The 15272-nt window shown below is 54.6% G+C and overlaps 1 protein-coding gene and 1 pseudogene across 1 annotated transcript; one reads left to right on the forward strand and one right to left on the reverse strand.

The window, feature by feature from the left end:
* Positions 1-15272, reverse strand: part of LOC139605193 (zinc finger protein 271-like) — a 98776-nt pseudogene that overhangs the window by 15455 nt on the left and 68049 nt on the right.
* Positions 3277-4655, forward strand: LOC139605218 (zinc finger protein 154-like). Its single transcript, XM_071456564.1, has one exon. The coding sequence runs from the start codon at positions 3396-3398 to the stop codon at positions 4218-4220; it is 825 nt and encodes a 274-aa protein (XP_071312665.1). The 5' UTR covers positions 3277-3395; the 3' UTR covers positions 4221-4655.

Raw genomic sequence — 15272 nt, forward strand, 5'->3', positions numbered from 1 at the left:
ATCCAGCTCTCAAATTCCTTCCTAGTTAATTACAATCACAGGAGGAAGAAAAAGAAATTCATTTATTTCAAACCTATCCCCCACAGCTTCTAATAGTGGTTGAACAAATCATACCTGCTCATCTTTCCCACTCATTCCCTTAAAAATTAAAATATTCCTTTACTATTTTCCCCTTTAGGTCTAAGATTCAGAGCAGATTGAGAGGCCCCTGTGTCCATCAGGAAATGCCTCCTCTCAATGCAGACCCACCTGAATGTTCTCAAGGGCTCCAGTGTGGAGGGTCCCTGGTGTGATGGGAGCTGTGTCAGCCCTGCCAATCCATGTCCATCACGGGCTGGACTTGCTGGTCCTGAGGGTGCTGCTGTCTCTGCTTGCAGTGTCCTTGTGCCCTGCAGCCGGAGCCCTGATTCCTTGCCAGGGGCTGTTTGGGTGGGCTGTGCCCTGCCGAGGAGGGCAATGCCTCTGCCGGGTGCTTGTGGCCGAGCCGTGCCCTGGGTGCTGGGGCCCCCTTGGGCCCTGGGGCTGATCCCTCAGGGGCTGTAGGAGCTCTGCCCTGGCCTTTGCCTTCAGCTTGGCCTTTTGCTGCTCCCTTCTTGCATTCACCTGCTGGGCCTTTGTGCCCAAGTGCTGCAGGGCCTTCTTCTGCCCCTCCTGCAGCCCCCCTCAGTGCCTGTGGGTGCTTGTCTTGCTTTACAAGACAGTGTCTGCTTGGGAAGGCAGAAAAAGCCTCTCTTGGAATGGAGAATGCAAAGCCTCTCCCTCTTAATTTTTAGGATAGTGAAATCAAGGGGCTCTCAGGCAAAGATATGGGATTAGGAATAACGGTTCTTTACTAGTGTGTATAATATAATATAATAATAGTAGTGTGTATCAACAGCTCCGGCAGTGACAACAAACAGAGCCCGGAGCCGGTCCCGGCCTTTCGGCTGCGGCGCTTTCCCCTTGGGTGCAGTTCCGGGCACGGCCGGCAGGGGCGCCGGTGGCTCCCGCGGGGCGGGGCAGCGCATCCCTGCCATGGGAACCTCTCTTAACGGCAATAGAGCAATCCCTTCATCTAACTCTTTCACTTTTTTACCTTCTGTAGCCTTTCTCCCGTGTTTTGAGAAAGAATTTGGAGAGGGATGCCTTTTAACTGAGCTCCTAGTGTTTCGATAAGATGCTTCCTGTAGAGAGAGGGATTTTCCCTGAACAGCCGGAGCTGTGGTTACCAAGGGGACGTAACTCAGAGCAGGAGGGGTCAGGGGAGGATATCCCGCCGAGGCTCGGTCGGAGTGTGGGCAGGGTCTGCTGCCGGAATCGCCAGAGGGGGATCTTCCCGTGGAGGCCGAGCCGGAGCGTGGGCAGCCCCCACATGGCTTCTGGCGGCTGATCCGGCAGCTCCCGGCAGAGAAAAGGCAGGTGGGAGACCCCGGCAGCAGCAGCGGCGGTGCCCAGCGCAGCTGGCACGGGCAGGGCAGCCGGGGATGGGATGGCTGGGACCCGCCCTCGGTGCGGTCGGCGCGGTGACCTCGGCCCACGCGGCAGGACAGAGCAACCCCATCTTGCCCAGCATGGCCGGCAGAGCGGCCGCGGGCCGGGCAGTGGGGCCAGGGCACACAAATTCACCGCCAGCGCCGGGGCAGGTGGAGCTGCCCTGGGCAGTGAGCCCGCACCTGGGATGGAAACCGGGGCAGGCGGAGCTGAGGCGGGCAGCGAGCCGGGACCGGGGACAGGCGCCTCGGCCGCCAACGGAGGGGGCAAGAGCTGCAGAGGATCCCACTCTCTTTCTGACTTTTCCTCTTGTTCCCCTCCCTTTCATTTCCCCTTTTTATTTTCTTGGTTTTTTTCCTCGGGTGTTTCTGATACTTCAAAGATTTTTATTCTCCTAAAATCTCCTGTCTAACATATGGCATATTCTCTTTCTTCTAGATTAAATGGGTTTTTTTCCAAATAAATCCAGAACCTAACAAATCTAAACTTCTGCTTGGATATTTTGAAATGGTCGACGAGCTAACTCATGACCTCCTAATGTTGTTTTTCTCATCACCTTTTTATTTATCCTTTGGCAAATTAAGCATCTTTCAGTGACTTGCTTTGCTACACCAAAAATCCCAGTGCACCCAAAATTCCTTAAAAAATGATCACACAAAGCTTGAGTACGCCAGTGGGGTTTCTGATGCACGTCTTCTAATCTTTTCCTAGTAAGCACATTTTATTAAGTCATGTAGAAGTTTCTATTACCCTGATTTATCTTGTTCATTTCCTATCTTGTTTAATTCTTTTTTCTCGGCTTCCCTAAACTTTGGAATTTCCAGTTTTTCCTCGTTTGGAGTTAATATTAACATAACTCTTTCAGCTCCATTTTCTGCTGCATCCTTAGCTTTGTGATCTGCCCCCAGTTTGCCCAGTTTGCCTCTCCTTTGGCCCGGGCCGGGTTCCCCCCGCCCGCAGCGGCTGGGAGCAGCCGAGAGCCCCGCGCTGCCCATGCCGACCTGGCCCGGCTCCATGGCCGCTGCTGCCGCGGGCTGCGAGGGCTGCGGGAACGGGGCACCGAGGGTGTGGCTGCTGCTGGGGGAGGAGGAGGAGGGAGGGAAGGGCAGGGATGGAGGGGGAGGAGGAGGCGGGGTTAGGGGGCAGGAGGGGGAGAAGGAATGGAAGGGGCGGGATGGAAGAGGAGATGGAGGTGGGGATAAGACAGGGGAGGAGGAGGAGGAGGGGGGATGGAAGAGGAGGAGCGGGAGGAGAAAGAGCAGTGAAGGAGGCGGGGTTAGGGGGGAGGAGGAGAGGGAGGTGGAGATAGGACAGAGGAGGAACGGGAGGAAGAGGAAGAGGAGGGACAAAGGCAGATCAAGGCTGAGCTGCGGGAGCCACGCGGTCTCGAGCCCTGCCTGAATTCACAGCCCCCACCTGTGGGATCATCGCCCCCCCCATGGCTCCGGTGAGCGGGGAGGGGGAGCCCGGCCCGGATATCCCGGGGGGTCCCTGGGTTGGGTTTTTGGGGGGATGTTTGGAGAATGAAGAAGGCCAAGGCTGAGCGGAAAAGGCCCCTCGGGGGGACATCGGGGGGTGGCGGTGGCGGCTGCCGGCAGAGGCAGCCTGGAGGAGCAGAGCCCTGTGTCCCCCAGGAGGCCAAAGTGGGGAGGCCAGAGAGGGGGGAGCGCTGCCATTGGCGGGAGCCTCAAGAGCCTGGAGAGGGGCAGGGGGGACTCCTTGGAGCCGCTGCAGCCCAGAGCAGAGAATGAGGGGAGAGGGGAGCCCCGGAGCCCAAACAGCCCTGGCATCCCGAAATGGGGAGAGCCAAGAGGGGGCAGTGCGTCCCCAGAGACGGCCTGGGGGGATCTCGTTGCCCTTGCCTGTGGCACGGAGGCAAATCCCATGCTGTCCTTGTCCTTCCTCGCCCAGAGCAGGAGCTGAGCATGGAGAGCAGGGAGGACAAATGCCCGCGGCAGAACCTGGTGGCAGAGGCCGTTTTGAGCGGCTCCACGGCGCAGGAAGCCAACGGGGAGGAAAAGGCCCAGAGATGTCGCACGAGGAGGGGCTGCAAACGCAGATGGCGGGGATGTGAGGGGGAAAGAGGCAGCCTGGGCCGGGAAGGCGGCCGGAGATGGAGCCAGAGCTCAGAGCTGGTGCTCCATGAGCAGCTCCATGATGGGGAGAAGCCCCACACGTGCGTGGAGTGTGGGAAGAGCTTCAGGTGGAACTCCGAGCTGATCAGGCACCAGAGGACCCACACTGGGGAATGGCCCTACGAGTGTGGGGAGTGTGGGAAGAGCTTCAGAGAGAGCTCCAGCCTGATCAGGCACCAGAGGACCCACACTGGAGAGAGACCCTATGAGTGCTCCAAGTGTGGGAAGAGGTTTCAGACCAGCTCCAGTCTCCTCCAGCACTATCAGAGTCACACAGAGGAGAGGCCCTTCCAATGCCCCGACTGTGGGAAGGGATTCCAGCGTAACTCCGCCCTCGTCACCCATCGGCGCATCCACACAGGGGAGAGGCCCTACGAGTGTGATAAATGCAGGAAGAGGTTTCAGACCAGCTCCAGTCTCCTCCGGCACTATTGGATTCACACAGAGGTGAGGCCCTTCCAATGCCCCGACTGTGGGAAGGGATTCCAGCGCAACTCTGACCTCGTCACCCACCGGCGCATCCACACAGGGGAGAGGCCCTACGAGTGTCCCCAGTGTGGGAAGAGCTTCTCCTGCAGCTCTCACTTGACCCGACACCAACGGAGGCACCGGTAAGGGAAGCCCTGCGAGTGCCCCGAGTGCGGGAAGAGCTTCGTGCGCTGCTGCAGCTCCATCCCCCACTGGAGGAGGCACTTTGGGCACAGCCCTGGTCACTCACATTCCCTGTGATCCATGTTGGGAACACTCCTGGCTGCTTGTCCTTTGGTTTGGCCTGAATTTTTTTCTCTTCTCCATCTCTCTCTACTCCAAAAGCAAAGAGGGATGAATCTGTCACTTCAAAACCACTCAAATCCCACTGAAAATAACTGAATCTTAACCCCAAAAGGCTCAATCCTACCTCAAATTCCTTGTTCCCTCCTCAAAAAACCTCAATCCCATGCCAAACTCTCCATTCCACACCCACCAGGGTGAGATGGGGTTGGAAGGGGATTGGGAGAAGTGGGATCCCAATTTGGAGCAGTGGGATGGGGATTGTGTGGGCCTGGGTGTGTGGGATGTATTTGATAGCAAATAAAACTTTCAGAGTTACTGATTTCTGTCTCGTTCATTTTCAGTCAGTTCTGTTTGCAGAGTACCACCTTCTCAGCTGATTCAATTCCTATAAAAATCCCATTTTTAAAATCATCGAGCCTCTAACAATTAAAAACCAATATCCAAATAAAACCACGCACCCCCAATAAATCTTTTAAAAATAATTTTAATTGTTTTGGAGTACTTAAGGATGTTATTAAAGTTTAATTGTTTGGTTGAAATGTCTGAGAAATTATAGTGGTGTTTGGTTTTGTGTTTAGTATATTTGTAATACGAATTGTTTTACTAAGGTGTGTTAGATTGTATGTTAGTTTTTTAGATATTTTTTATCTAAACTACATTAGTCATCGAGTTAAAACTTTCGAAAGGTATTTCTTGATATATAATTTGTTTATTTATATGCATTGGTAATATTATAGTAATAGTTGTTGGTTTGGTTTGACTCATTGTTGGCGTATTATAAAGAAGAGTTGAGATTTTAATATTTTATTTTTATTATAATTTATTTAATTTCAATTATTATTTCTTTGTTTATAATTTTATTGCAATTTGTTGAGGGGAAAGGAAGGAAGTTCAAGGGCAGGAATATTTTTTCCTGGCTGGGAACTGGAATTCCAGACCCTGGGAGTGTGTGCAGGACCCCACAGACTGGGATCAAAGATGGGCTAGGATCACCTGGACTGGGATCAAATATGGGCTTGGATCCTTTGGATTGGGGCTGCACAGGCTGGGACCATATGGATCAGGACCACACAGACTGAGATCAATTGGACTGGGATCAAATATGGACTGGGACTGTTTTTTAAAGTAACTTTGTTATATAGTTTTTATTTCTGTTGTTAATTAAGCTCAGTGAAATAGCTGCTTGTGTTAAACTGCCTGCTTGGATGGGATAACATCCAATGCACACGGGATGAGGACACCTGTACAGATCTGCCAACTATCAGCACTCCCCGTCTGAAGGCAGAGTGCACCAAGGCCCAAGACCTGGAGGTGATAAAGAGAAGGAGCCAAAACCACATCCAAGAAACACACATGCTCTGAAAAGGCAGACCCAAGGAGGGGCCATGTAAAATCATTCCTGGAATATGTAAAGTAGTTTATGGATATGCATGAGGCTCTATGAATATGCCCCAGGCTGATGTAAGGGGAAAGGTATTTCAGGGCGATGCTGATTCCTTGGTTATGGTTTTAGTCCATTTTTATCACCTCCAGTTTTTGGGATTTGGTTCACTCTGACTCTGAGAAGTTGAGGTTTTGGGATTTTTAGTATGTTGCTGATGGAAGCAAAATGGAGGGCACAGTGTTTCGTCCTGGGTTTCTTCTTCATGCTTCTTCCTTCTTCTTCATGAGTTTGGGTGGCTTTTTGTAATTGGGCAGAAATTCCACATTGCAGGCTCTTTGGGATCAGTTATTGGGTTAAAAGGGAAAATAATCTAGGTGTCAGTTCCTAATTGGATAGTTTAGTCTTAAAAGACCTTGGAACAAGAGATTGTTGGCCATTTTGTGCCTTCTACTGAAAAGCTGCTGAACTCCCAGTAATGAGGCTGTTTTACTGATAAGAAATAATAAACACTTGAGTCTGAACATGAATTACTGTCTCAAGTGCCTTCAATCCAGAGCCAGTGAAACCAACAACTGGTACCCCACAGCTTGAGGTAGTGCCAAGGCAGAACTTGTTCATGCTCTTTTCCCCTGGAGATTTTCTACTCCCGTCCAGACTCTGATAGCAAAGCCGTGCTGGTGACAAAAGATTGACCTTGGCATCCTGGGGCACTTTCTGGGTGGGTGTTTGAATCTGCTTTTCCAGGCCTCGGGCTGAGCAGGGTGAGGCCGAGGCCTGGGCCCCTCCAGGCGGTGCCGGGAGCGCCCGGGGCAGCGGCGAGGGGCGGCCCTGAGGGGCGGCACAGGGGGCATTTCCCCCGAGCGGGCGGGCGGGCGGGCGGCGGGGAAAGGCGCCCTGGGCACAAGGGCAGGCACAAGGGCCCCGGCTCTCTGCAGTGCGGGCGGCCCAGCGCCGATCGCTGCTCCCGGAGCCGCTGCCAGGGCCGGGTCTCCTCCCCGCCGCTGACCCTGCACCTGCAGCGCTGCCTCCGCCTCTGCCGGGCTCCCCGGCACGGACGGCAAGGACGTGGACACGCTGCAGCAGGGGCCCAGCAGGGACACCCAGATGGTGCCGGGGCTGCAGCTCCTCTCCTGCAAGGAAAGGCTGACACAGCTCGGCTTCTTCAGCCTGGGAAAGAGACCCAGCCTTGATCCAGCTGTGGCCTTCCAGTACCTGAGGGCAACACACAAGAAAGCTGGACAGGGACTTTGTACGAGGGCAGGCAAGGACAGGACAAGGGAGCATGGATTCAAATGGAGAGAGATTAGGTTTAGGTAAGGGATTCAGAAAAAAGGCTCTCCTGGAACAGGTTGCCCAGAGAAGGTGGGCATGTCCCGTCCCTGACAGTGTTCAAGGCCAGGCTGCATGGAGCTCTAGACAAGCCGGTCCAGTGCAAGGGGTCCCCAGCCACAGCAGGGGGGTTGCAGCCATGGGATTTTCCAGATCCCTTCCAAGCCAAACCATGCCACGACTCCATGATTCTGGGATACTTCCCCTCCTCATCCTCTGGCAGAAAAAGAAACTTGGCCCCAAGTTCCACCCTGCAGACCATGTCTTTTGGCAGCCTGCAACTGTGTCAACAGAGACAGAGATGACATTACTGACATGATTTCCCTTTTCTACTTGAAAAGTAAATGCTCTGCTCCTGTCCACTCTGGCAAAATTGTCACAAGAGGCAATTGTTCCCCATGAAAAGCTTGGTCTCATGCAAAGAAGAAAGAAGCCAGAAGCCAGCACTCTTCGTTATTGCTACATTGTTTTCTTTGGTTACTTCTCTAATAGGAATGACTTTGGGATGTGATTTGTTTGTTTCTCTCTTTCGTTCCTTGGGGCGCGCAGCGGCTCCTCCGTTGGGTTCGCGGGGGCAACGGAGGAACGGCCGCGAGCTCCGGCGGCTCCGCAGCAGCAGCAGCAGCAGCGCTTCTCTTGATTGGTTTTCCGCTTGACTTTTCACTCGCTCCCCATCCCCTTCTCCCTCTCACACTCACTCGATTCCCGTTCCGTCCCGTGCCGTCCGTGTTCCGCCTCTCCCAGCCCGGCTGATGCCGCGTCCCGCAAGGCGCCCCTCGGCGGAGCCGCCCCGTGCCCGCCCCTGCCCGGCCCGCCGTGGTTCCGCCTCGGCCGGGCTCTCTCCGTCCTGGCTGTGGCGCCGCTGGAGGAGCCGCTCGCTCTGGTGCTGGCGGAGCAGTGCGGGCTTTTGGCTGCGCCTGGCGCGGGCTCTGGCCCAACCCGGCCGAGGCCCCGGCCCCGAACGAAGCCCCTGCCGCGGTTCCGCCCGCAGCCGCCCCGCTGCCGCCCGGCTCCCGCCCCGTGGCCGACAGCGTGGCCGGCAGCTGCCCCGCTCCGAGCTCCGCCGCTCGCCAGCTCGGCCGCCGGCCCCGAGCCGCCGCAGCCCGGGGCGGCTCGGCAAGCAGCAGCGCGCCGGGCGGGCGGGTGCCCCGGGCAGAAGAGCGGCAGCGCGGTGCCGCCCGCACGGGCGGAGAGGCCTCCCCTAGAGCAGCTCTAGCAGCAGGGCCCGCTGCTGGGCAGCGGCGGCTGCGGCAGCGTTTACTCCGGTCCCCGCCTCACCGATGGCGCCCCGGGAAGAGACGGGGCCAGCTCGGAGGGCGGCGGCGGGCGGTGGGCGACGAGCTCAGCCCGCCGCTGGCCTTGGCTCGCAGGCGGCCATCAAGCGAGTGTCCCGGGAGCACATCTCGGAGTGGGCGCGGCTGGGGAGTGAGCGGGGCCAGCGGGAGGAGCCGGCGGGGCGTGCCGGGCGGGGCTGAGGCGAGGCCCGGCAGGGCGGCAGCCGGAACGCTGCGAGGGCAGCGAGCGTGGAGTGAGCGGGGGCCGCGCAGCGCCCCAGGCCGGGCCATGGCGATCCCTGGCGGGGCCGGGCAGGGGCTGCCCAAGGCACGGCACAGCATCGGCGCCGCTGACGGCATCGCGGTCCCCCCGCAGCGCAAGGGCGCCCTTGTGGCCCTGGAGCTGGCGCTGCTGTGGACGGTGTCGCAGCCTGGCTTCCCCGGCGTCGTGAGGCTCCTGGACTGGTTCGAGGTGCCCGAGGGCTTCGCGCTGCTCATGGAGCGTCCGCAGCGCTGTCAGCACCTCTGGTACTTCCTGCACGAGCGGCGGTTCCTGACGGAGCCCGTGGCGCGGGGGCTGTTCCGCCAGGTGCTGGAGGCCATGGGGCACTGCAGCAGCCGCGGCGTCCTGCACCCCCACATCAAGGCCGGTGAGGCGAAGCTCATCGACTTCGGCTGCGGCACGATCCTCCAGGACACGTTCTACACCCGGATGTCAGGTGAGCCCAAAGCCGGGGCCCAGCTGGGCAGCAGAAGTTCCTCCCTTGGCTGGCAGAGGGGGAAGAGGGAGGGAAGGAAGGAGGGAAGGAAGGAGGGGGAATCCATCTTCAGCCAGCTGCAGCCAAGTTGCTTTTTGGCAGGGCAGGGGCTGGCTGTTGTGGAACGGGAGCTGGCTGGGAGGGAGGGAGCAGCATGGGCCTGATGAGCTGCGCCCGTGTCCCATAGGAACGCTGGAGTACAGCCCACCGGAGTGGATCCTCTCTGGCTGCTACCATGGCCAGCCAGCCACCATCTGGTCCCTGGGCATCCTGCTCTATGAGCTGCTCTGTGGGCACCTTCCTTTCCACAGCAACGAGGACATCGTCCAGGGCCAGCTCTTCTTCCTGCCCCGGGTGTCTCAAGGTGGGGATGCGCCTTCAAGGCACGAGGGGAAGAACGGGGTTGGGAGGGGCGGCTGGCACATAAGCATCCTGCTCTTGCAGCTGGTGAGGAGGTGGATCTCCTGGGCTTAGCTGGAGGAGGTGGCACCTGTGCCTCTGTGCTGGTGTCCTCCGCAAGAGAGGATCGATAGGAAGCTTTTGGCTGCAGCTCTGAGCACTCCTGGTGTGGCCTGGGCACTGTGGAATGTGGGAGAGCATGGACAGGAGCCTTGTCCCGCTGAGCTTTGTGGACAGTTGGCTGGCTGAGAAAGGTCACGTCGAAATAATACCCCTGGTTAAGCAAGAAGGAGACAAGTCTAGAAGTCAGCAGTCAGTGTCCATATAAGGCAAGGACATTATGCCCTTGATGCAACAACAGGATAGGGAAGAGGCTCTTTTGCCAAAAATATGAAGAATAGTTTCATCAGAATAACCACAAGAATGCAGAAGTAGGCGTAGTTGGCCGATAAGTAACTAACCAATAATGAGCACTCCTTTGCAATATGTATGAGCTTTATTAACACCAATATAAATATGTGTGACTCTCAATAAAGTTCGAGACTTGCTGATCAGTCATATTGCATGCCACATTTCTCCCGCCGATCCAACACAAACCCAAACTCCAGCCCTGGGATACCCTATAAAAGCCCCACGGCCCTGCCTTTGCCCTGTCTTTCGGGGGTCAGAAATGGACTCTGCAGCTTTCTGAAACCCAGACCCGTCTCGTTTGTTCCCGGCACCGGCAGCTGCAGCCTCCCTGGACACCATGAACTCTGGAGAATGGGGGCAGCCAGTGGGGACAGGTCCTGGACTGCAAGATAAGTGTGTGTTCTGTTTGCCATCTGTCAGTGGTGGGGCAGTTATCTTCTGTTCATTGGGCAGTTTCTCTCTTCCACAACCAATCCTCCCTCTGGGGAGGTGTGTTCCATTAATAGGCCATTGATTATTATTTATTAATCTTCTGGTAATGTGCCACTGAGTGTCAGTGCATGGCTGATTAAATGACATCATCCCATTGGGAGATGCTCCGCCCAGGGGGAGGAGCCAAGCATTCCTACCTGGACAGAATCTGAGATTTGGAACACTGTAGGCAGCCTTTTCCTCCTGGAATCCCAGAGGAGCAGCTGTCTTTCTTCTCCACGGGATTCCCAGAGGATCAGCCTTTTCCCACTGGATTCCCAGAGGAGCAGCTGTCTTTCTTCTCCACGGGATTCCCAGAGGATCAGCCTTTTCCCACTGGATTCCCAGAGGAAGGAAGATTCCCAGGCCCATCTACAGCAGCCCTGGACCTTCAGAGGAAAACTCCACCCTTCTCCAGGATCCCTGCTCCAACAGAGCCACACCTGGCACTGCAGGAGGGCTGCAGCCACCACTGAATGGGACTGCTGCCAGCACCCTGACCCACAGGGTGTCAGGCCCTGTTCTGACTCTGTCTGTGGGGTTTTTTTCGTTTGTACTACTGCATTTATATTTTTAATTTTTCCTTAAAAAGAACTGTTATTCCTATTCCCATATCTTTGCCTGAAAGCTCCTTAATTTCAAAATTATAACAATTCAGAGGGAGGGGTTTACATTTTCCATTCCAGGGGAGGCTCCTGCCTTCCTTAGCAGACACCTGGCTTTTCAAACCAAGACAATAACAAAGTTACTTGAACACCACAGATAGAAAATCCATTTTAATCTCTGCAAAAAGCCAATATTATGTGTCTGTAACAATAAACCTCTCGCTGAGTGATGGTAGATGTCAAAGTAACTTTGTTATAAAGATACAGTTTTTATTTCTGTTGTTAATTAAGCTCAGTGAAATAGCTGCTTGTGTTAAACTGCCTGCTTGGATGGGATAACATCCAATGCACCCAGGATGAGGACACCTGTACAGATCTGCCAACTATCAGCACTCCCTGTCTGAAGTGAGCTACACTTTGAGAACATCTCATGTTTCATGCATGCAGTGGGTGACAAGATGATTTAAAATGCTAATGAAATAAACAAGAAAGATTTAAAAATGCTCATAAAATAAACAAGAAAGGTCATTTATGTTCCCCAAAATAACAACAACAACAACAACAACAACAAGTTCTGGTTTAATGAAAGGTGGAATCTGTTGCTCTTAAGAGCAAAGATTCATAGCTGGAATAAAGAGTGTTCAGCCCAGCTGTTTCTACTATGAGGCCGTATTTCATCCCCCCTGAAAGTCCTTCATGTTTGCACAGAAAAGTGTCCCTGCACAGCCCAATAAATTCCATCACTTCAGCTGGCCAAACAACCACTGTGGTCAAGTGGGGTCTGAGCAGCTCCCAGGATCCCAAGCAGCTTCAGAAGCTTCATTTTACACCTCCTCTTCTCCCAGTGAATACCCAGCACCACCATCACTGTGGACCCATAGCTATGGATCACTGGCCTGGCCAGCACAGGGCTAATGTTTGCATCAGCCAGGAGGAGCTGCTCTGCCTGCCTGTCTGTCTCAGCCTCAGCCCTGAGACCCCAAATGCCTCCATTCTGGCCCAATCCTTCCTGGTGCTGAGCATAAGAACTCGTGCAGACAAGAGCAGGGAGGGAATCTCCCCAGCCGTTTATCAGCTCAGCAACAAGACCTTGGTACCAGGCTGTTATCTGTAGCAGAAAGCAGCAGCAGGAAGGAGACACCAGATCACCAGCCCCAGGCCATGGCCCTGGTGCTGTCCTTACCAGTGATCAGTGTCTGCAGCTCTCCAGGAGCTCAGGGAGCAGGGATGCTCCTCACCATCTCATCTTACCCATGCACCCAAAGCCACGGCCAGCTGTGTGCTCCTGCCCACCAGCACATGCCAAGGCACAGCGTGGGATTCTTGGGGAGGTGTCCTCTGCAGGGCCAGGAGTTGGACTTGGTGATCCTTGGGGGTCCTTTCCAGCCCAGGATATTTTGTGATTCTAAGGCTTTGGCCAGCCCAGGTTTCAGCCACCTCCCTGATCCAGGTGGGATTGAGCCCAAACCAGATCTTGCCTCTGTCTACCCTCCAGTGCAAGGAACATGTTGCATCTACCCCAGCCCCCTGCTTGTGTCTGATGGATCATGCTGACCTTTTCAACATATTTCTTGGAGTATTATAAAACATTATCTGACAAACAATAAACCAAAAAAAACCAAAAAAACCCCACAAAAAATAAGAAAAAACCAACAAAAAAACCAACAGACCAGCCCAAAGGAAATCAATTTGGGTAATGATGGCCTTTTGTTCCAGCTTATCCTGCACCAAACTCCATAGATGGTAACTCTGAACATTTCCCAGACATTCACAGTAGAGCTTGGAACTGTCTCTCTGATTTCTTGGTTGTTTCATGACACGTGCATTTCTCCTATATAATCCCAGTGTTTTGCTTAGAAGCCATATTATAACTGGGAATCAATCTTCTTCATTTGAACATCTAGGACAGATTCACACATCATTTCACCATTAACTAGGATAGACTCAGCCTTGCAGATCTTTCAGGTTTCAAGCCTGGCTGTGTTGTTTCAGTTCTTTGCTGTTGCTTGTGCTCTGTGAAAAAAAAAAAACCAAACCAAAAAATTAAATAACCAGACTTTGGAACTTTCTGTTGCAGCTTGAAGAAGAACACAGGTTGTTTCATCGCTGTTGTGAGACATGTGTTACCCGGCTCATTAATTCACAACAGTTCTTGTTTTCTCTGCCTTTTTCACACTGATGTGATACATCTGTGAAGTCCAGGGTTGTACTGCAAGTGATTAATGCTGCAGTAAAGTCTGATAAACTGAGATTCCAACAAAAAACTGTGAAAAATGTAACCTCTAAAGTTCTGAAAGCTCACATTTGACAAAACCCATAAATCACCCCAGAAGCAGTCATTATGGTGAGTTACTAACGTGATTATGCAGCTGCATTTGTCATCATTTCCCATTACGTAGAGAATAAACCTGTCAGGCTGATTTATGGCAGAGGACTCCACAAGATGGGAACTGGCACCTGTACTGTTCTGTGGAAAACGATGAGAAATGCTGTGTCTGCTCAAGTGCTGAAAGGAAAAGGAAGGAGGGGAGATAACTGTTCTTTGAAGGCACTGATTCAGGGACAAAGACTTCAGAGAGGAGTCATGCTTACACCCATGGGATGGCAGGAAGAGTATCCACCAACCTGTCCCAACAGCAGCAGCAGCATCAGAATGCGTTCTCCACAGGTGGAGGGAAGAGAGGAGAGAGGAGATCTTTTGAGGGGACCAAAGTCAGTCATGGAGAAATCCTAGAAGCCTGGAATGGTTCGGGTCACAAGGAATCTGAAAAACCATCTTGTTCTAACCCCTGCTGTGGGCCATGACAAACTGAACAGCTGAATGCCTGGCTACTCAGGGGATACTCAAGGTTTTGGATTCCATGCCTGTGCATCTACCGTGGAGCAGCTGGGTCTGCTGGGAGCAGATGGCATCCACCTGAGCTCAGAGCAGGCCAAAAGATGGGCAGATGTGGGACTGAGCAGGGCGAGGGACATCCCTGCACAGCAGCGCTCTGACAAGAGCAGCAGTGGCCTCCTCTCAGTGCCCTTCCCCGAGCAGCAGCCGCTGAACACCATGGTGGCTACACAGATGCTTTTGGCTCTGCAATCCCTTTGTGCTCAAAGGCCACGCTGGGCATTTCAGCTGGGCTGGAAGGTCTGGCTGGGCAGGGAACAGGCAAGAGGCACTGCTGGTGTGAGCTCCATGTGCTCACTGGGGACACAAGGAAGATTCTGTTCATCCAAAGAAAAACACAAGCAGCCAGTCCCTGCTAACACAGCAGTGCGACTCTGTCCAGAGCAGCTCAAACTCTCTGCCAGAACCACCCCCCTGCACCTTCTTGATCTGAAGGGGACTAGCAGTGGTTTCACTGCAGTTCTTTATTTCTTCTGTCTGATAATGGGAAGGTTTCACAGAAGTCTTGGATGGACTGGATCAGGGAAGAGTCAAGCAAGAAAAACTGAGCAACCATCACCCAACCCCACTCACAGAAGAACAAGTCCCATTAGGAAAAGCACCTCAGGTGTTTTCATAGTTGATAATATGTATCCTACTCAACATTATTGATTATAATCTTTTCCCTTTCGAGACTTATCAGTGGGGACTTCTGCCTGCTTTGTGAAGGGAGCCCCTGGGGCCCATCCCCTCCCAGAGGGGCTGCACTTGCTGCCTGCCAGGGCTTTCATTGCTGGGCCCACTGGGAGCCCCTGAGCTGGGCTGGGCACCAAGGGCAGGGCTGGCCCGGCTGTGATGCCTCTGGCCCCTGTGACACCAGGGGCAGCGTGTCACAATGGGGGCAGCTGGAAAAGGCCCCCGCAGGTAACGCTGGCCCAGCACAGCCTGGGCAAGCGGTGAGTGCGCACGTGGCGGGGCTGGGCCGGGCCAGGGCCGGGCCACGAGCGCCGCACCCGGGCCTGCATTGTCCCCCTGCACCCAGGGCCAGCCCCTGGGGCCGGCGCCTTGGCCGGGGCACGGGGCTGCTGCTGCTGGCCCACTGGCACAGGCCCTGCTGCCTGCCAGCTGCCCGGGGCCCTCTGCTTCTGCCCTCACATCCCTGCGCCTCCGGGCCTCACTTCAGCCCCCACAAGCTCCCTTGGCAGCCCCAGTGAAAGCCTTGTCTCTCTCCTCCTGCAGACCATGGCGCACAGAGCAGTCCTGGCTGGGCTTGTGCTGCTCCTCTTCCTGTTCCCACTTTCCGTGGTGCACAGATTTCACGGGGATGGGCAGCCCCGTGCAGAGGAGATGAAAGCGGCCCCCCCAGAGCCAGCTGAGCCTGGCTGGG

This window comes from Agelaius tricolor, unplaced genomic scaffold (assembly GCF_023055355.1).
Source record: "Agelaius tricolor isolate 1412-34295 unplaced genomic scaffold, bAgeTri1.0.p SCAF_61, whole genome shotgun sequence".
NCBI lineage: Eukaryota > Metazoa > Chordata > Aves > Passeriformes > Icteridae > Agelaius > Agelaius tricolor.